At 36.8% G+C, this 22718-nt stretch overlaps 2 protein-coding genes across 4 annotated transcripts; one reads left to right on the forward strand and one right to left on the reverse strand.

Moving 5' to 3' along the window:
* Positions 1 to 4122: 4122 nt before the first annotated feature.
* On the reverse strand, positions 4123 to 11387 carry LOC130749110 (disease resistance protein TAO1-like). 2 transcript variants are annotated; one of them, XM_057602399.1, is made up of 6 exons: positions 11119 to 11387; positions 10952 to 10971; positions 10128 to 10799; positions 6080 to 7196; positions 5685 to 5972; positions 4123 to 5482 (listed from the first exon to the last, which is right to left on the reverse strand). In XM_057602399.1, the coding sequence occupies exons 3-6, from the start codon at positions 10715 to 10717 to the stop codon at positions 4196 to 4198; spliced, it is 3282 nt and encodes a 1093-aa protein (XP_057458382.1). In that variant the 5' UTR covers positions 10718 to 10799; positions 10952 to 10971; positions 11119 to 11387; the 3' UTR covers positions 4123 to 4195. The 2 variants fall into 2 exon arrangements, with proteins under 2 accessions (XP_057458382.1, XP_057458383.1); XM_057602400.1 differs by lacking the exon at positions 10952 to 10971.
* A 6454-nt stretch (positions 11388 to 17841) lies between these two features.
* On the forward strand, positions 17842 to 22200 carry LOC130749193 (uncharacterized). Of its 2 annotated transcripts, none has more exons than XM_057602511.1 (7): positions 17842 to 18035; positions 18356 to 19034; positions 19639 to 19698; positions 19815 to 19927; positions 20627 to 20695; positions 21539 to 21590; positions 21751 to 22200. In XM_057602511.1, the coding sequence occupies exons 2-7, from the start codon at positions 18747 to 18749 to the stop codon at positions 21880 to 21882; spliced, it is 714 nt and encodes a 237-aa protein (XP_057458494.1). In that variant the 5' UTR covers positions 17842 to 18035; positions 18356 to 18746; the 3' UTR covers positions 21883 to 22200. The 2 variants fall into 2 exon arrangements, with proteins under 2 accessions (XP_057458494.1, XP_057458495.1); XM_057602512.1 differs by having other exon boundaries at positions 17843 to 18035; positions 18611 to 19034.
* The last annotated feature ends 518 nt before the right edge of the window (positions 22201 to 22718 follow it).

Consider the following 22718-nt stretch of genomic DNA (forward strand, 5'->3'; position numbering starts at 1 on the left):
CACCTTCTTCTTCATTGCCAATCAAACGCCTTACCGCTGCTCAACAACACGAACGCCGGGCCCAAGGCTTATGTTTCAACTGTGACGAGAAGTATACTTTTGGCCACAAGTGCCAACCCCGATTGTTCCTGCTTCTGCAAGACGATGAGCCATCTGACCCAGAGGAACCTCCCGTGTCCCACCCACTCCAATCTGATGCATTGTCAGTCACCGAACTACCAGCCCCCGCGGAAGGCTTACACTTCCAGCTATCTGACCAAGCGCGCAATGGTAAGCCCTCTCCTAAGTCTCTTCGATTTATGGCTATCGTCAATGGCCAACCCGTGGTCGTGCTCATTGATACGGGTAGTTCTAATAATTTTATCCCACCACGCATGGTCTCTTTTCTGCGCTTGCGAGAGTCCCCAATTCCCTCATTCCCAGTTATGGTTGGCAATGGTGCTCACCTCAATTGCTCAGGAATTTGCCCTAACGTTGAGATGCTTTATGAGGGTCACTCTTTTGTCGTCCCATTCTTTGTCATGGAACTTGAGGGCGCGGATTTGGTATTAGGATTGGATTGGCTTGGCACCCTGGGTTCGGTATTGTCTGATTTTGCTATACCCACCATGCAGTTTCAAGTCAACGGTAAAACATGCACAATTACTGGCCAACCTCTACTTCCACCCTCCCCAGCCACATTTCACCATATCCAACGTCTCATCCACACTGATACAATCGCTGAAGCCCATGCCATCACATTCCTACCCACACCCGCTTTCCCATCCACCCCTTATTTTATGTCCCTTGAAAACCTTTCAACCCCTCCCGCCAACTTTAACCCTGCCCTGTGGGAACTTCTCCAATCGTTCTCCCCCATTTTCTCCACACCACACGGCTTACCACCGATCCGTACCCATGACCATCGCATAAACCTTATACCCAATTCCCCCCGGTGAATGTACGACCCTACCGTTACCCTCATTCGCAAAAGGAGGCCATGACCACCATCCTCACCGACATGCTCCAAGAGGGTATCGTAGTGCCAAGCACAAGTCCATATTCTTCACCGGTGCTCCTTATCAAAAAGAAGGATGGAACTTGGCGTTTTTGTGTCGATTTCCGCAGCCTAAACTCTATCACCATCAAGGATAGATTTCCTATACCCACCATTGATGAATTGCTAGACGAGCTTGGTGGTGCCACTCATTTCTCCAAGCTGGACTTACGCGCAGGCTTTCATCAAATCAGATTGGCATCGGAAGATACACACAAGACAGCATTTAGGACCGTGGATGGCCACTACGAGTTCTTAGTGATGCCTTTCGGCCTCACCAATGCTCCATCCACCTTCCAATCAGCCATGAACGACCTCTTGCGTCCTTACTTGCGGCGTTTCGTGCTCGTTTTCTTTGACGATATCCTTGTGTACAGCCCCTCGCTATCCTCCCACCTCGATCACTTGCGTGCTGTGTTGGATATCCTCCTCACCAACAAATTTTATGCCAAGCTCTCCAAGTGTACTTTTGGGGTGTCTTCGGTGCATTATTTAGGGCACATCATCTCAGCCACTGGTGTTAGCCCCGACCCTTCCAAGGTCCAAGCTATCGTGGATTGGCCCGTACCAAAGACCCTCACTGACTTGCGTGGGTTCTTAGGCCTCATCGGGTTTTACCGGCGTTTCATCAAAGGTTATGCCACACACGCTTCCCCACTTACTGAATTGTTGAAACATGACACCACCGAAGGCAAATCAGCCCTTCCTTGGTCTTCTTCAGCTGCAACCTCATTCGCTCACCTGAAGGATCTCTTGGTCTCCGCTCCCGTGTTGATCTTACCGGACTTCTTTTCGGTTTTTGACATTGAAACCGATGCCTCCGGAGTTGCGATTGGCGCTGTGCTTTCTCAGAAGAGCCACCCCATCTCCTTCTTCAGCAAGAAGCTCACTCTCCAAATGCAACATCAATCCACCTATGTGCGTGAGATGTACGCTGTCACAGAGGCAGTAAAAAAATGGCGTCAATATTTGATAGGCCACAAGTTCCGCATCTTCACTGATCAACAGAGTTTGAAGCACTTGATGACTCAAACTTTTCAAACTCCAGAACAGGTCAAATGGGCAACCAAACTTCTGGGATTTGATTATGAAATATTCTACAAACCTGGAGTGGAGAATCGCGTGGCAGACGCTCTGTCCCGTTGCCATGTTACCACACCTTCACTCCTAGCTGCCATTTCTACTCCCATTCCAGCACTCTTGGACCAACTCCGGACATTTTACAAATCACAACCTGGTAACCAGCTCCTCAAAGAAAAGCTACTCCTTACTGACTTCCGTGAACAACAAGGGTTACTCTATTACAAGGCCGGTTTATTTGTTCCGGATGTGGACAACCTTCGCGTTTCTATCCTAACCGAATACCACTCCACTCCAGCGGCTGGTCACTCGGGCCTCAAACCCACTCTAGCTAGGCTCATGTCCTCGTTCAATTGGCCTGGAATTTACAAGGACACAAAAGCTTTCATTACACAGTGCTTACCTTGCCAATACAACAAATACGTACCAGCCAAGAAAGGAGGTTTGCTCCAACCCTTACCTACCCCTGCCTAAGTCTGGGAGGACATCTCCATGGACTTTGTCACCGGTCTTCCTCCATCACAGGGTCACACCACGATTTGGGTGGTTGTGGACAGATTGTCCAAGTATGCTCACTTTATCGCGCTCCCTCCACATTTCACCGCAACCTCCCTTGCCAATCGCTTCTCAAGCGAAATCTGCAGACTTCATGGGATTCCTCGCTCTATTGTGTCTGACCGCGACAAAATTTTTCTCAGTCATTTCTGGAGAGACTTGTTCAGGGTATACGGCACTAAGCTGCGTTTCAGCACGGCTTATCATCCCGAAACCGATGGTCAAACCGAGGTGGTCAACCGCGGTTTAGAAACATACCTCCGCTGCTTCTCCGGCGAGCAACCCCGCTCATGGTTCCGCTTTCTCCACCTTGCTGAGCTGTGGTACAATACCACCTTCCATTCCGCTTCCGGTATGACGCCATTCCAAGCGGTTTACGGTCGCACTCCGCCATCTCTTCTGGACTATGTCCCCGGCAGCTCTTCCATCCTCACGCTTGATGAGTCCTTGCAACATAGATCACAAATTTTACAATCACTTAAAGCCAACTTGTTTCGAGCCCAACAACGCATGAAAACTCAGAAAGACAAGAGTCGTAGAGACATATCCTTTGCTGTAGGTGATTGGGTTCTTCTTAAGCTTCAACCATACCGCCAAAAGAGCCTTGCCCACCGCTTGAGTAATAAGCTTGCCAAGCGCTTCTATGGCCCCTTCAAGGTGGTCACTCGCGTCGGCCCAGTCGCTTACGAACTTGACCTTCCCCCGTCGAGCAAGCTCCACCGCGTGTTCCATGTATCCCTGCTCAAGGCTTTCCACGGTGACCCCCAAGCGAATTTCGCGCCCCTCCCACCTTTGGCTCGCGACATCCTGGTTGACGTCCCCGCCGCTGTAGCTCTCGCTTCGGAGGACACTCCCGCTTTAGCACCATCTCCGGCGACTTCTCCTCCTCTTTGTGAAAGTCCCATTCAAAATGTTCAAGGAGAGATGGTTGGGACTGCACTTAATGACTCTGAAGTGACCCAAACTCGTTTTTCCACGCCTTGTCAGGGTCAACAGGTCCCCGGTTCCCAACACGCTACCGTCACGCGCGCGTCCACTACACCCGCCCAGCAAGAGCCGGCGCGTACCCCTCACGCATCATCGGCTCACTCTCCTTTAACACTCGCCAGCTGTCCCCAGCAGAAGATCACCCAACCTCTCACGCCAAGGCCATCAGCACCACACATTGAGGATCCCGTGACTACCAATGCTGCAGACTTACCTAGACTTGAGGACAAGTCTCCTCTTGAGGACCAGGGGATTGATAGCCCTTTGATCAACGGGTTGGATCCCACAGATGCAATTAATATCCACAGGCCCAAGAGGACTACCATGAGGCCCAAATGGTGGAACAATTATGTTATTCCTGAATGATGGAAATCAGTTGAATACCTAGGATGCTGACAACTGTAAGGCCAGCTGTGGCCAGAGGAAACACTCTTTAAATATCTTGTATTCAGTGACTTCTGAAATCAATGAATATTCTCAAATTTTATCCAATTTTCTGTTATCTTTATTCTTCTGCTAGGGTTACAGTAGAGTAGCTTAAAATATCCTGTTGCATCCACCAGAATCACGCAATTTCATTTGTCGAACGAAGCTGTCATATTTGAAGGTGCTTATTAGGCTCACCCCAAACCCTTTTAATTCCATCCTCTCTTCTGACTCTTCATTAAGAAAATCGGGAAGCCACCATGGTGTAACCTTGATTTGGAACCTTGACAGATTTTGTGATCTTCTACTTAAGTAGCGAGAGCATCTTTGGTCGTACATCACACACACATGATCTCCTCTAGTGTACATTGAGTTTAAATACATGTTAACTTCAATGCTGTCCTTTTTATCTTCACCAGCATCATCTTCCCCAGCACTAATAGTGAATTTCAATTTGAATTTTTTATAATAGTTTGGAAACTCATCATACTTTAGCCACTCATCATACTTTGGCCACTTATCATTGACGAAGCAGAAAATGAAGCCAAACAGAGGGGATGTTGGAGGACAAGAGAGATCAATAATTACTGAATCTCCCATTGTCTTATATTCCAACCACTCTGGTACTCTGCTTCCTGGAAATGCATGCACAGCCTGATAAGAATCATAATTACGAGAGTAATCATCATAGTTTTCAACAAAATCAAGCTTCAATGCAGATAGATGTTGCTGGGCAAATTTCATCACATTGATTTGCGCATTCAACCCAATAGCCATCAGAGAATCTTCATCCAACCTCTCAAAATAAAAGAGCTCTACCCTTTTCCTGTTCTCCTGGAATTGTTTAGCAGCTGTTGAAGGGAACGACACTGTCTTCAATGAGCTGCAGTCGTCGATAAGTAGAGTTTCAAGGGACGGTGGAAGCTCTGGAATTGTTTGAAGCTTCTCACAATCTCTTAGGGTCAGATATCGTAGTCTTGTGAGATTCACCATGCATGATGGTAAGCTCTTAATTCTAGTTTTATCTAAATATAGAGTTTCAAGCTTTCTTTGACATCCAAATGATGTGGGCAATGCTTTGATTCTGGTACTTTTTAGATTTAGTTCTACCATATTCTCTGATGTCACTGAGAATTTTGTTAGATGACGGCACCCTTCTAGGTTGAGATGACTGAGGCAGCTTAATTGAGCATTGCTTGTAAGGCTGGTGAGGGACCAGCAGAAACTAAGATCCAATTTCTCAAGCTTGGCAAGAGAAAACACGGATGATTTCACAGCAGTTAACTTCATACAACAACTTGCATCAAGCACTTCAAGATCTGTGGCTTTTGAAAAGTCTGGCAGCTCCTTCAGGGACATACAACCAGATAGGTTAACTTGCTTTAAATTAACCAGGTTCTGCAAGAAATTTACACAAAATGAAGACATCTTAAATGAGGTAAAGTTTGGAAGCTCCTTCAAGAATTGGGAGTTATATTGTATAACTAGCCTTAAAATTTGCTAGATTCTGCAACATATATAATATTACAAATGAAGATATCAAAGATGAGCTTGGGTTGTTAATTTTTCATTTCCAATTCAGGCCAGAGTTTGAAATTACCTGGACACCGTGCCAAAGTCTTTTCACTCTGCTATGTGACAAGTCCAACACAACAAGTTTCTCTGCACAAAATTTCTTTGGCAAGGATTTCAAAGGGTAATGCCACCAACGAAGATATCTTAGTTCAGTTGGAAATGATTGAAGTCCTTTAGGAAGAACGTCATGGTATGGAATCGTATAGGCACTATAAAAATCTAGAAATTGTAGTTTGCTCATTTTAGTAAATATCTGAGAGCTTAACCTCATTGTTGACACGTGCACCCGTATGCTTCTAACAACCTCATTCCCCTGCCATCAATGTAGAAAGAAGATTAAATATCATTAAAAGTCACATTTCTTACAAAAGTATAAAATGTTTATCAAAAATATATTATTTTTAATTTAGGCACTACTACCTTGTCATTTTCTAATACTTTGTTAAAGTCATCTGCATCCCCCAATCGACTTTGGCTTCCAATGTCGTCTTTAGATTCTTGGCGAACAATCTCCCAAGCTATTTCTTCCATAAGATCATGCATAGATACAACACCATCCTCAGAAATAACTATAAGAGTCTTATCTTTCAGCCTTTCTAACCCATGAGCCACTGAATTGTCACTTTCACAATCTTTCAATAAAGTTTTTAGTAATTCCACCTTAAAATCCAATCCTTTAAAGAAACACGCAAGATCCAGAAAAATCCTTTGCTCTTTGCGGTCTAGATCATCATAACTCAATCTCAGTACATCATAAACTTCTGGACTTGGCATTTGCTTGAGCTTGTTTAGCTGACTTTCCCACACTTCATCACCTTTTCCATGAAGAAGCTTACCCAAAACTTTAAGAACTAATGGAATGCCTTTGGCATAATCAACAAGTTTCTTTGATGTTTCATGAAACTGTGTTTCCAGGTGACTTTGGTTAAAGGAAATCGAATTGAAAAGCTCAAGTGATTCACTAGAGGTCAATTCTCCAACGTGATGTATATCATCAACTTTGTTAGCGATGAGCACTTGTTGATCTCTAGTTGTTACAATTATTCTAGTGCCCCGTCCAAACTTATCAACGGTTCCATATAATTCAAGCCGATCAAGCTGATCTGAATCATTCACATCATCAAGAACAATGAGAACCTTCATACGAATAATCCTTCTCCGAATATCATCAGACAATCCATTTGGCGACTTTATTTTCACATCTTCTGCTAATAGTGTGGAGAAAAGTTTTTCTTTCAAATAAATTATTCCATGTTTTGTTGACTCTTCTCTTACATTTGACAAAAAACAGGTACCTTTATACTGAGAACATATTTTACTGAACACTTGTTCTGCAATAGTTGTCTTGCCGATACCTCCCATACCCCAAATTCCAATTTTACGGACATCTTTTGAGTCTTTAAGCAGCAAGGCTTCTATATCAGCAATTGATTTTCCGATTCCAACAAGTCCATTTGAGTTAGGTGTGTGCTTACTCAACCTCCTTAACTGATGCAACACTTCATTGATGATCTTTTCAAGCAGCTCTGCTTCATTCCTATACAAGAGACATACTATGAGTAAAAATCAATGGCGTTATTATTAACTCACTTGGTTGGAAGTTTTATTTAGTGGGGTGTTAAACACCCATGATGTAACAATTCCTTTTCTTTTCCTTTCTTCTTAGTGGAAATTCATTATTAGGGTCAAGTCCCAACGAAATAAAGTGTCCTTATCAAGAAATCCATAAGGAAAATGTACTTTCTCCATTCTAGCTAAATTTTGTTCCTAATTATCTGCCATTTTACAAAGTTTAAGAGAGCATTAATTATACTTTACCAATTGTACCCTTCATTTATTGGTGGTAGGAAAATTAAAAAGTTAGAATTAATAAGAGAGATAAATAGTATAATAGAAAGTTACATAGTAATTTTAATAAAATAAGAACATTAATTATTATTTTTTAATACTTGTGCAACAACCTTAAAGTGTTTATATGAGAACGAGTTTACCAAAAAATTATATGAGAACGGATACCATTTTCTATTTACCAATTGGAAATTGGACTAAATTAACTGTATTACTGGGGTCTAATTTAACTACTAAATTCAATGAACAAACAAAGTCCTACCTTGAAACTGACCAATAAATGTGGAAGCAGTAACTGATAAGGTAACAGAAAAAATTGCAATATAAGATATCAATAACTAGAAATTAAACCCGTGCGTTGCACGGGTTCATTTTTAATTTGTATTTTTTAATTGTAATATTTAAATTTGCAGAAAGGTAAGAAAGCTATTACTTAAAAGAATATTTAGAATATATGTATAATTAAATATAATTGAGTTATGATATTCTCACACTTTCTTTCTCTAATAAGGGAAAAAATGATCAAACAGGTAGATTTTTTTTTTTTGCTTCATCGGAAGAAAAAATAGGTAAATTTCTATTGAGATTGAAATGAGAGTAGTTTTTTTTTTATATAAAAGAAATTTAATTACTTAATTAGATTAGTATTGAAATGAACGTGGTAGTCTACTATTTTTTTTTCTAATATTGTTTTAGTCGTTGCAATGATGTTATCAGTTGTGCTAATTTTTTTTATTAAGATTGATGTGGTTGTTTACCATTGCTGGTGGCATAGAAGTTCTTTTAAAATCACTTTCACGAACATAAAAATAGATTCTATCTAACTGCAGGATGGACGTCATTTGTTCCCTTTGAATGATTAAGTTGCTATTTTTTTTTCCATAATATGACAATATTGAGGAGTGAAAGATTCCTATTTCTTATCAAGAATGTAGTGAGTACTACATTTTACACTTATCTTTCTAGTGCAATATATAAATTTATGTGGCTCACACTTTGTTACTGATTTGTGTCATATAAATATAGAAATGATGATATATTTGTATGATTTCAATTGAATGAGAAGAATTGTTTAGTAAATTACCATATATGTGAAACTCACAGTTTTATTTTCCAATCATCTGCGACGGGGATATATCACTAAGTAATGTGTGTTTCTTGGATTAAATTGATATCAAGATTAATTTTGGCGGAAGTATGCTTTATTGTTAATAGTTTTTTTTTCTTGGATTAAATTGATATTAGTTTAAAATTAACATTAAATTTGATTTTAATTTAAGGTACTGTGCTAAAATCATTTGCAGATATAACTTTGTGGTTTGTTACACTTTTGGCATGGATGTTACTCTTTTGCTTATACATTTGATATTTATTAAGTTTAAAACTGAAATCATTAGTGCACAAGTTTCCACTACCCGTTCATTCACTCACTAAGCTATCTCATTAAAACACCAATTTTTTTTACTAATGTATGTAGGTTCTCACGTGTATTTGTACTTAATACTTAGCTCAAGTGAGCTTTACTAATATATATAGATAGATAGATTTTTTTTAGAAAAACCAAATATATATATATATATATATATATAAATAATTACTTTGGGAAATAAGAGCTTCAAGTACAATATAGATAGATATATATTGATAGAAATTTTTTTATCTAAATTATTTATTAATAAATATTATTTTGTTTTTTATTTTAATTTTTTAAATTTGTCAAATGCAAAGCTCAAGTCAATTTTAAGTCTATGAATGTTGTTATTTAATATAAGTAGTTGAATAGGTTTTTATAATACAATTTTTTTCACTTTTTAGTTTATTAATTTTTTTATTTTTTAATGTATTTAATATAAAGGTATGTGAGCTTTTATGGTTTAATACATATGTGTATTTATACTTAATACTTAGCTCAAGTGAGCTTTACTAATATATATAGAAGATAGATAGATATTTTTTTTTTGAAAAAACCAAATATATATATATATATATATATATATATAATTACTTTGGTAAATAAGAGCCCCAAGTACAATATAGATAGATATATATTGATAGAAATTTTTTTATTTTAAAAGTATTTTATCTGAATTATTTATTAATAAATATTATTTTTTTTATTTTGATTTTTTAAATTTGTCAAATGCAAAGCTCAAGTTAATTTTAAGTCTATGAATGTTGTTATTTAATATAAGTAGTTGAATAGATTTTTATAATACAATTTTTTTTAGTTTTTAGTTTATTAAATTTTTATTTTTTAATGTATTTAATATAAAAGTATGTGAGCTTTTATGGTTTAATACATTAATTGCATGCAAAAACACAAGTGTGCTTTACATATATATATATAGATTATTTATTCACACCTCAAAATGAGGTGGAATGAGGTGGAGGAAGAGAGAGATATGAAGAAAAGAAAAAGTAAGAGTGAGAAAGTATAAGATGTGATAGATGATAAGAGGAGAGAGATAGAAATAAAAATAGGTGGAAATGAAGTGTATAAAATAAGAGGTGTGTATATATCATTATCCTATAAGATACTACCAAACTGTGCAGTTTTGTCAAAAAAAGAAGAAGCAAGAAAGTATTAAACATTTATTGGAAAGAAATAGTAAAAGCTTACCCAAAATCTAATGACTTAATTCCCGATAAATTAGCAGATTTATTCAAAGCATCCCTCCATATTTGCACCATGGTCGGATCAAATTTTTTTCGATGCTCAGCAAATGCAGATACATAACTCCTTGTCTGATGTCGTACATCTGTGGGATCTACTCCGTAAAAAATTGGTATTAGAGTGTGTCCATACTTGTCTCTGCACTCAAGTATTTTGATCAGTTCTTTCAAACACCAAGTTGAAGAAGCGTAGTTTTCAGAGAATATGATCACTGAAATCAATGATCCTTCAATAGCTCCAACAAGTGATGGCCATATTTCTTCACCCCTCTGAAGCTTGTCATCCACAAAGGCATTTATTTTCTTTTGATGAAAAGCCACTGCTAGATGGCTGAGAAAACCGTCACGGATGTCCTCGCCCCTGAAGCTAACAAAAACATCATACTTTTCTTCTTGTTGGGTGTCCACAGCATCATACCAGTTTGTTTGAGGAGCGTTGTCTGACACTACTGCTACACCCTTCCGTTTGAGAAGTAACCGAGTGACAAATGAAAACAGCACTAACAGAAATGACCAAAAGAAAAAGAAATACACCATATTCAATTTCCGAATTAAGAGACAGAGTGTGTCGTTGGATCTTTCTTTGTTTCTCTAACACTGAATATTTGCTAGATGGTAACTGGAAGTGGAAAGAAAAAGAAAGACAGAAAAGAAATGGAAAAGTCAAATGAGTGGTTTGTTAAAATGAGTGAAACAAGCAAGCAAGCTGATCCGATCAGTGGATCTTTAGCCAAAAATATTGATTGAGATAAATGTAGACCAACAACTAACCTTGAATATTTCACCTTATGCTATAGTCATATATGTTGGAGTTGGAGTATCATCAATTCATCAAATTATGACAAGAAATAAGCATGACCAATAATGAATTTAATCTGTATAAACAAGCAAGTAAGCAAGCAAGCTCAGTGGATTGAGTAAACAAACAAATAACTAACCTTGAATACTTTGCCTTCTATGTCAGGATCTGCAACTTAATAGAAACAAGAAGAAGCAATTTCACACTTGACCGTACAGTAATTTAGCATCAACAATACTAATAGAAGGAGTTGGAGTATTATCAATTCATCAAGATCTGCAACTTAATAGAGAAGGAAGAAGCAATTTCAGTTGACTCTACAATAATTGACTTTTTGGGACAAACTTATCTTTAGTTTGAACATTCACGCCCTCCCACCGTGTTTGTGGTACTGCTTTTTCAATGAAGTTTCCAAGAAAATATTAGAGATAATTTTATCAAAAGTCATCTACATATACTTAATGGGCTGTTAGAACAGCACTATTCATAAGAGAAATTGCATCTTGGCCATTCATTCTCTTTGATCCTACGGTTCATGTTTTTTCTTGATCAAGTCTCATTTCACTATTCATTTGGGAGAGCTAATCTGAGCCATCCATTTTTTTCAATCATACGGCAGATGTGAATCTATAAACGCTACTGTTCATCTACTGTTCCACCACCTACTTTAGTGCATTATGATATTTTGGGTGTTCTCTAAGCAACCATCACTTCAGAAATTAAGTCGTAACCATTTTTAAAAACAAATAGATCATTTTTAGAGGCAAATCACTCATTTATAGACCATCATATAAATCAAACCAAATAACACAAAATTTTCAAATTTACAGAGGAATAAAATTTTCCAGAGGAGGAAACAAGTTTACAGAGCCTGGATTTTACAAGAAAACAAAATTTACATATGATAAAAAAAAAGTTACAAATCTCTATAAGCTCTATATGGTCATGGAGTTAGGGTTTCACTTCCTCCCATATCTGGCCGCATATAGTTCCTTGGTCTAAGAATCAATCACAACATGAATAAATGGACAAAAAGAAACTTGGGGTTTAGAAGGTGACAATCTAAAACTGACATGCAAGGAACAAGAGCTCCTCTTTTCGGTGGTTTAACCTCAGATTTGGAGAGAGGGGGTGGAGATCTACGAGAAAGTAGATTCCGTTTTTAGAACGGAGAACGCCGGAGAGGTCGTCGAAAATCGCCTTCGCGGCGGACTACGGCAGAGCATAAAGGTGGAAGCTTTATGGAGGTTGTCATGGAGGATGGTGGGTCATGGTGGTGAGGTTGGCCTCGGCCATGGTGGTCCAGGGGAATGGGGTGATGGTTTGGCTGGAGAGAAGGTGATGTAGTGCTCATGGAACTCTCATGGTTGGTTCATGGTGGTGGTGCTGTAAGAAGGAGAAGAGGAAAGGGTGAAGAGAAGAGAGATAGTCGTGAGATAGGAGAGAAATTAACGAGAAAGAGAGAGAGAGAGAGAGAGAGAGAGAGAGAGAGAGAGAGGAGGGGAGGCTGCGTTCTTTACTTTTTTGGGGGGAAGAACGGGAAGAGTAGCGGCTAGGGTTTCAAAGAGAAGGAGAAAGGGAGGAAGAAGAAGAAGAAATGAAGAGGAGGAAGCAAACGAGATTTCACAGAGAAGGAGAGAGGGAGCGGCTAGGGTCTTGGGTGAGGAAGAGAGGAAATGATCTTTATATAGTGGGTGACCTGCTGAGCAGGTCATCCAGCCGTTTTGGACCGGGTCACAGACCGGCTATAGCCGGTTATTTGACCAGTTTTCTTCCATTTTTCAGCTTTTTTGTTTTAAATATTAAGTACAATTATTTATGTATAAAATTATAATTAATTGTTTCCGAAATATACTTTAAGGCCACTAAAAAAAAGCTGAAGAGGTTTTTTTTAAACCGAAATTGGTGGGTAAATTTTGAAGTCTGTATTTGAATTTAGTTGAAGAAAATATCAGAAATACCTGTGGTAACCCAAATTAAGTGGATAACTTATTTTTGTTTATGTAACTGAATTGTGAGACAGTGTTCCTATTCTTCTTCATTTCTATCAAGTAGGTTTTATTATTATTATTATTATTATTATTATTATTATTATTATTATTATTTATTTCTAACAAGTAGGTAATGTGTCTTTTCTTTTATGTGACAATACTATGTATATGCATCAAGTTCTATTGTAATTTTATTTGGCAAGTCAAATTTCAGTTTTGATGAGGTATGATGTCTTCAATTTTGCAGGAGTTGTCATTTTTCTTTGATTTCTAGCAAATGACTGTCCTATGAATATGTGGTGGATTAAATGTTTTAGTTTTTATTTCAATTTAATTGTCCCAATTTGTTTCTAGGTATTGTGTACTTTATTTTATAAATTCATTGCTTTTCATTTAATGATCCTACCAACCATTGGTACTATCTTCAATAGTGAGAGATAGTCAAATATAATTATAAAATTAAATAATCATCTTTGAGTACCTTACTTAGCTTGTCTAAAATTTTCTACTTAGTGTTGTTGTGAAGTTTCTTTATTTTATATAATGACAAGTCTTATTATGAATAAGACCTCTGTAAATAATCTAGCTGTAATGTGTTCATTTGGCACCAAAAATTGATTTTTTTTTTGTTATATTAGACATAAATTGACTCACATGTTAGTGAAGATCTATCTATATATAAACCAACTATAGGTGAGGCAAGATGGTTTGATCTGAGCTTCTCCTCACTTTATCCTATTCGTGTATGTTTTCTAGAGGTGGATGTTTTTAAACTTGCTAAGAAATTCCAATATGTTTGTTCTTTTAAGGTATAGTAGTGTTAGCAAAACGTTAAAGTGATATATTTTTGAAAGGTTAGATTATTACATTGTTATAAGTAGATTTATTAATAGTATATTTTTTATTAACTTTGAAAATTGAAATATACATTTTATTATATGTCATGGTATTTTAGAGTTGATATTATTTAGCTTTGGAATTTAATATGAAGTGAAAGTTAGTTTTTTCTTCGAATGTTAGCCGAAGTGGTAGGACTAATTTAACGTAAGGGGATCGAAAGAGTTAAGTGTGAATGATACATGGTTCGAAACTTGTGGATTAAACACTGTCACAAATAGATCTTTTAAGAGTATATTTTTGATTCACTTTAAAGATTGAAATATATTTCTTATTATATATCATAGTATTTTAGAGTTGATATTATTTAGCTTTGAAATTCAATATGAAGTGAAAGTTAGGTTTTTCATCGAATGTTAGCCGAAGTGATAGGACTAATTTGACGTAGGGGATCGGAATAGTTAAGTGTGAATGGAAGAAGGTTCGAAGCTTGTGGATGAATTAAGTGTGAATGATACAGGGTTCGAAGCTTGTAGATGAAACATTGTTACAAATTGATCTATTAAGAGTATATTTTTTATTCACTTTGAAGATTAGAATATACTTCTTATTATATGTCATGATATTTTAGAGTTTATATTATTTAGCTTTGAAATTTAATATGAAGTGAAAGTTAGGTTTTTCATCGAATGTTAGCCGAAGTGATAGGACTAATTTGACGTAGGGGATCGGAATAGTTAAGTGTGAATGGAAGAAGGTTCGAAGCTTGTGGATGAATTAAGTGTGAATGATACAGGGTTCGAAGCTTGTAGATGAAACATTGTTACAAATTGATCTATTAAGAGTATATTTTTTATTCACTTTGAAGATTAGAATATACTTCTTATTATATGTCATGATATTTTAGAGTTTATATTATTTAGCTTTGAAATTTAATATGAAGTGAAAGTTAGGTTTTTCATCGAATGTTAGCCGAAGTGATAGGACTAATTTGACGTATGGGATCGGAAGGGTTAAGTGTGAATGGTAGAGGGCTCGAAGCTTGTGGATGAAACACTGTTACAAATAGATCTATTAAGAGTATATATTTTTTATTCACTTTGAAGATTGGAATATACTTCTTATTATATGTCATGGTATTTTAGAGTTGATATTATTTAGCTTTGGAATTTAATATGAAGTGAAAGTTAGTATTTTCTTCTAATGTTAGCCGAAGTGGTAGGACTAATTTGACGTAGGGGATCGAAAGGGTTAAGTGTGAATGGTACAGGGTTCGAAGCTTGTGAATGAAACACTGTTACTATTAGATCTATTAAGAGTATTTTTTTTCACTTTGAAGATTGAAATATATTTCTTATTATATGTCATAATATTTTAGAGTTGATATTATTTAACTTTGGAATTCAATATGAAGTGAAAGTTAGGTTTTTCTACGAATGTTAGCCGAAGTGATATGACTAATTTAACGTAGGGGATCAGAAGGGTTAAGTGTGAATGGTACATGGTTTGAAACATGTGGATGAATTATGTATTAACATTATTTGATAACTATAATATTTCAAAAAAAAAAGTAAGATAGTTGTTTTACTTGAATGTTGTGATAGTCCATTATTTCATGTGGTTTTAGTGGGGCATATTTTTTTTCATTTATCCTAATTGTGTAGAGTTTTTTTTATGAAACTTATGTTATTTTTTTTTTGTAAGTATGTTAATTGTTTTTTGTTAACTAGAAATTAGCTATGTGGGCCAATTAATATTCTGAATTTTTGGGCGGCCAATATTTTTTGTTGAATGAGAAAATTTAATTTTTTGTTAAATGTTAGGGCAGGTCTATAATCTTTGTTTTTCTTTTCACAGAAACGTGAATTTGTCATAATAAAATTAATTTTTCTTATTCTCTCCCTTTTAGTTTGGATTCACTTTCTCTCCTTCCCTTTTCAGCCTTCCATTGTTTGTGATCTGAGCTTTGTTTCGTTTCCTGTTCAACAATGGACAAACTTGTGTTCATCCCACTTTGTGCAGCAGTTAGACTTCACGTCAGCGTCATTGTTGCTGCTAATTGCTGAACATAGACAAGAGACGTTCAACTCTATCTCTTTGTATATCTTCTATCATGTGACAAGTATATTTGACAAATTCTATTTTCTAATCTTTTCTAATTTGTGCATCCAGGTAAGATATTACTTATTTGACTTATCAGTACATATAATGTACTAATTAATAGTACAAAAGTAACAGTAATCATGATTTTCATGTAACCACCCCAACTGCTTTCTGAGGTAATCATACTTGGAAATAGAATAAAATAATTTTTTTACTTGATCATCATTTGTTTATATGACTAGCGTGAGGCAATTTTCGTGTGTAAGTAGGTCAATTGCTTGAGTTAGTTTGTGCAATAAGGAAATTAATACTTTCTGTGTTTTTTAATGTGTATTTGACACTGAAATTTCTTTATAAATATATGTATATTGTTGACCATACCGTTGTGAAGAGATTTTCATCATTTTCACTCTGAGGCTTCGTATATTCATAACATAAACTTTAACATTGTAATTGTGTTCAAGTTATACATTGCTGCGTTCCTCCCCGATAACTGCTGAACAGAGACGGGCACACCCATGAGAGCTCCAACACGCTGCAAAAGATGGCCAATATCAAGCGGTTTATATCAGTGAAAACTGCTGCATTTCTTGCCTCCCAAAGCACGTACAACCAAGTTTGTAATTGTGCAATCATGAAATCATCATCTGATTCAAGAACCGCTACCATCAAGTCTTGCAAAGATGAAAAACCAGCAACACCAATAGACATGGATGAGACAAACCATGCTGCTTGCACGGCTGGACAAAGCATGAGGACATGATGTGAAGTCTCGTCCTCAACACCACAGAAAGGGCACCCAGGATCCATCTCTATTCCGCGACTCCTTAGGCTCCTACGGACTAGTAGCATACCCTTAAAAGCTCGCCATGACAGATCCTTGCAGCGGGTAATTGCTTCTGATTTCCAGAAGCATCTCCAAAGCTGAGGCCTCAACCCCACCGCATGAGAGGAAGGAGAAGCACTCGCAGCCTTGAACGACTAAATGAATCAATAGCCAGACTTGGAGGTGTATCCACCGTGCACGACCATCAGCCAAAATAGAGTATCATCCACTTGTAACAAGGGCAAAGGAACAGAGATAATTTGCTGCACAATGGCAGGGAAAAAAAGTATGTCAAGTAGAGGTTTATTCCACTCTCTATTATCCTGCAAAATAAGGTGAGAAACCAAAGAAATATTCCAATGATCAACCAAATCTTGCCTATAAATAACATGGGAGTCATCCTGAAGTCATTTATCATTCCAAATGTAGACAATTTTTTCCATCTCCAATTCTCCAATACCCACCCTCTTAAACACTCATGTTGTACTCAAAATACTAGACCATGCATAACTTGGTCTATAGCTTTTTTTAGCTAGCCAAATATCGTCACTAGGGAAATAGACAGCCTTAAACACTTGTGCCAACAAAGTTTCTATTTTCGAATAAATTCTCCACCAGTTCTTGAAATCGTGAAAAGCCTAAACCACCCTCATGTTTGTGACGACACAAATTACTCAATTTAGTCCAATGTAGGCCTCTTGGAGAAGCATCCCCACCCCAAAAAAAATTGGAAATCATCCCATCAATCTCTGCATACAATTTATCACGCAGAATAAAACAAGACATAATATATGATGGGATCGCCTGGGCCACTGATTTAATCAAAACTCTCTCCCTGCCTGTGAAAGGAATTTCTCCTTCCATCCCTTCAACTTCTTCCCGACTCTGTCTTTGATAAAATTAAAAATTTGTGTTTTTGACTTATTAATAATGGTAGGAAGACTCACATATTTATCAAAACTCTCAACGGCCTTAACTCTTAAGAACTGCTTAAGCTCATAAAAATGATTATCAGGCACATTTCGGTTCACAGAGAGCATTCTATCAAACTTTGAAGGGGTGAGTGTATTTTAGTCTTTATTTTATTTTTTTATTCTTGTCTTAGTAGAAATGATGTAAAAAGAAAAAAAAAAACAAATAAATAAATTGGGCTCTAACTTGTGACCATTATCATGAGTGTTATCATTCTGCAATTTTCTGGTCTCCTTCATCACTTCATGCCGTGGCCGCTCCACCACGGTTAGCCTTCTGCCGCTCCTCCACTCCACCACCACGCGTCGTTGTTCTTCTTCTTGCAAGGTGAGTTTCTTCTCCTTTCATTAATTTTATTTCAAGCAACACGATCCGCCCTCTCCATTTTCTTGCACACTATGAACACCACGTGTTTGTGAAAAATCCCAAGTATCATAACAATTAGTGAGCAACAGCACTATGAAGTATTGGTACGAATGAGAGTAATTACATAATTGGTAACAATTTTCCATGATTTGATTTGGGTGACATGCACAACAAGCTAATATGCTGATTGAGTTTCAGAAGATTATGGTTTCTTGTACTTGTGTGTAATGGGAAACTTTTTTTTAGATGAATTTGACAACTCTGTTGTCTGTTATGTGCAGATTCAGAGAAATGGTCTGAATGTTTAGTGGCAATGCACTGTTGGTGCAAAAACTGAGTTATGTTCAAGTGAAAACAAAATTCTAAATACAGTTTAAAGTTCTATGCTTAGGAAGTAATGCCATATGAATTAGACACTGGATGAGGTTTCTAAATTATTGATGATCTTGCAACTGCCCCAGAAGAAGTACCACACTCTGTTATGTTTTTATTTGTAACATTTTGTTATGGTATTATGAATTTTTTTTTTTTTTTAGTGTCAACTGAGTCAAACGGTTCAACCAGTGACCTAGTGGTCAGACCAGTGACCCATTGACTCAGTGCCCTGACCGAGTCGATCACCAGGTCGAGTTTAATAACACTGATTATCATTGTCCTCCCTCTCTCTCTCCAATGTGGACGAAGCAACTGCTACAGGCACCACCACCCCATAATCTCTTCCTATGTTGTTCAGCTCCGAGTGTTCCAAAAAAACCATCTTTTGTGAAACTGTGTCCGACCCAGAATGCCAAAAATCACTACAACAGAGTTAAGGCAATCTCTTTGGATGAACTTCCCCCAAACGCCCTTCGCAGGAAAAGTGACCCACAATGGAGAGGTGGCTTCACCCTTGGAGTCGACCTGGGTATGGCTCGCACTGGCATTGCCATCAGTAAAGGTTTCAACTTTCGCCCTGTGACGGTATAATTCACCCTTGCTTCTATATCAGTTTTGTAATGATATCTTGTTTTGATGTTGTTTTGAATTCCAGTTTCTGTGAAATTTGGTTGATTTGAGCATGAATTTTGTTACTTTATTTTGGATTGTTTGTCTCTTTTTCAAACACCAATTCAAATTATTGGAACTAGTACTTCCAATCCTCGAGATGTTTTTTTTCTACTTTTTAATTGTTTTTATTTTTTGGGGTGTAAAGGGTCTGAAGAAAAATTGAACTTATGTGGCTTAAGTGGTGCTCCATTTAATGTTTGTCCTTATATGTATGTTATTAGTAGCTAATGTTGTTTGGGTGTAATGCAAGTCATTGGGGTAGCTTGTGCCTGTTGTTTAGTATGGTGAAACTCAAAGTTTTGTGCTTAATAATGATGTGAGCTGTTCTGTTAACTTTGGTATGAATATGATAAAATTTGTGGTGGAGTATTACTGCAATTGGTAAGAAAACATTGCTGTTAACTGTGACACTGAATATTATGTATGTTTGAAACTGCAAGTGCAATTATGGACTATCTTATGTCTTATCTGTGTTTCTTAATCAGCTACTCATCCTTCTAATCCTGTAGTGCTTTAGGTTTTGGAATTGCGAGGACAGAAGCTTGAGGTCCAGATGATAAACATTGCTGAACAAGAGGTGTGAATTTTCCTTTTGTCTCTTGTATTTCTTTCAAAAATTGGTTGATATTTGATAAGGATCTGTTTTCTCTTTGGGCACGTAACCTTAGAGGTAACATGATTTTAAAACTGTAGGAGGCAGACGAGTTTGTAATTGGACTTCCAAGATCTTTTGACGGGAAGGAAACACCACAGTCAAACATAGTCCGTACTGTTGCAGGGAGGCTTGCTATTCGAGCTGCTGAGAGGTAATGCATTTGTACTGATCACAACTCACAAGCATATTCTTCTTCACTGTCAAATATATATTATATATATTGATTTTACAAGCTGCTAAATGACCAGCAGCCTTAGTTATGACATAGGAATACCTTCAATACCCATTGATTGACCTTATCAATCATATTAAGTGGCTTTAGGCCCAGTTTGGAAGAGCTTATTTGAGCTTATCTGACAGCATAAGCTCTTATGCCAGTGTTTGGGAGAGCTTATGCAAACAGCTTATGGTCTGCCATAAGCTATTTTCAGCTTATTTTCATAAGCTACTCAGGATAGCTTATGAAAAACAGCTTATGCTTATACACAGCTTATTTTTAATTTATTTCAATAAATTTTTAAAAATAGCTTATGAATAAGCGCTTATGTCATAAGCGCTTATGACCATAAGCGCTTAATTAAGCTGTTTATCCAAACGGGGCCTTATTCTTCTATATCTCTTATACTTCTATAACTAGCAATTAGATGAGATACATTTCATATCTCATCTAATTGTTGACTTAGTTACTGAATTAGGGAGAAAATAAAGTATAGATTCTAAGTTCATGTAATCTAATTTGGGCAGTAAGTTTGAATATTGTGTCTTGAAGGGCTCCTGACACTGGTTTGTGAATAGATATAGTTATTTTTATATCACTGTTTTAATTTCTATATTATACCTTGACTTTCAGGGGTTGGAGAGTATATCTACAGGATGAGCATGGGACAACAACAGAAGCCGTAGATCGAATGGTCAACATGTAAGTATGTAACTGTTTTTAAACTTCTTTGCTGATTGTATTATACCCTTTGCAAAATTGCAATTCTCTCTTTTTTGTTTTATGCACCAATATACGGTTATCTCGGTGATAATTTGATATCAGGTGCATCATCATTGAACTGATAACTTTGTACAAAAGTTATGCTATTTCCAGAATTTTGTAATAACTATTCAGTTAGTGATTGCTTGGCACATTTCTCATATACTACATGAAGGGAAGTAGATGGTAAAAGAACCCATGTAACCTCCTAATTGGTTCTTTAGTGTAAAACAGAACAAATTAATGAAATTTGAAACCTACACAGTCCATACAGATGACTTCCTTTTGCAGAAATATGCATGTTATCTCTTAACACTGTGAGAAACATTTTGCAAATTCAGTTTATGGAGTTTGAGGCCATTTTGGATGTAAAATTGTTTTCTTCTAGGGACAGATGCGTTACCCCTCACAATAGTTATCAGTTATGGTTCTCACTCCAGTGAAGTTATTATGTGCTCTCTGAACTTTGTTTTTGTGGTGTAAATAGGAGACCTGTATTGGGATCTAATGGGTAATGGGGCAATGACATGTAGGGGGATCAAATCCCCCACCAATGCAGCTTCCTGATCTTTAAGACTAGGGGAGGTACCATGTGAGCTAAAGGTCACTGGTGTCCGAGGAAGCGCTTCGTTTACTGTTTTATTATCTACCAAAAGATGTGAAAATCAAATGAAGATTCTTTCTTTTTTTAATACTTTAAGGTTCTTTTCAAAATATGTCAAGCAAAGGTTTGTTTGGAATTTTAATTTTGTTGGGGAATTGACACACTTATAACTCTTTCAGGGGCTTAAGTAAGTCCTCTCAGCAGAGGAAACTTGATGCCTATGCTGCCATGGTAAGTCAATATGATGTTTTGTGCCTTTATGTTAATTCACTTCATTTATATAAAGTTTTATAAGTATTTAGGATATCTATTTTTATGCTCTCACTATTTTAAAGTGTCAACCATAAGTGAAGGCCATTTTGGAATTCAGAGTCTGTCATTTTTTTAACAGATGGTACTGGAGAGATATTTCTCCACTTCGGGTAAGGATACTGAACTTGTTTTGCCAAAGAATCTAGAACTGCAAGGAAAACTCCGAAAGGGTCCTCCCAAAGACAATGATTTTTTCTCAGATGAAGATTAATCACCAGAATAAATGCTTTTTGCCAATAACTTCTGTGGCAAATTTTATGCCCGGTAAAGGTTGATACCATGGGATGAAGCTTACTAATTACAAGTATGCATGAGAAAGTTATGAGAAAAGAGAAAGTTGATGGTTTTTAAATAAGTGAGGGTTTTTGGAGTCACTTGTTTTAAAGCCTCAACTTTCTCTACAACAGTGTTAGACGACAGATTAGTTGTAAATGTTAATGTCATTATTTTAACCTTCAACATGAAGAATGCATGTCAAATATTTAAGTCTCTAGATGTTGCTACTTCAATGATGCTTGTGGGTTTACTATGATCACCTTGATAAAATTTACCTTTCCATGAAATCGAACAGTTTTTCCCTTCCTAAGCATATAATCATTGTTATCTAACCAAGAAAGTCACATGTGCCTCCCATTTTTATTAGACATACAAAGTTGTAGGGTCTTCCAAAATAGTCAGTCCCAAACACCTCGTTTAATCATATAACAAACTTGTCTAAGCATCCATTGCACATAGGCTCATAAGTAGTACATCTCTACAATGATACTCATTCTACCATTTGCATCATTTCTTATTTGGAAATACTCAAACATTGTTTCCAAGAGCTTCACAGTACAAAGCAACAGGTGTTTCCACATTTAAAAATTAGAACCTTAGCCAGAACTAGCATTCTATGTATTCATCCATCACTCAACAATTGGAGGTGTCCTTCACGATTTACTTTCATGTCCTTAACGTCTACATTTACTTTATAGCCTCTACCTTGTTGGTGCATACCACTTAACTATTGATTAAATGCATTTTTCATAGGTTTTAAGGTAATTCAGT

This window comes from Lotus japonicus, chromosome 3, assembly GCF_012489685.1.
Source record: "Lotus japonicus ecotype B-129 chromosome 3, LjGifu_v1.2".
Taxonomy (NCBI): Eukaryota; Viridiplantae; Streptophyta; class Magnoliopsida; order Fabales; family Fabaceae; genus Lotus; species Lotus japonicus.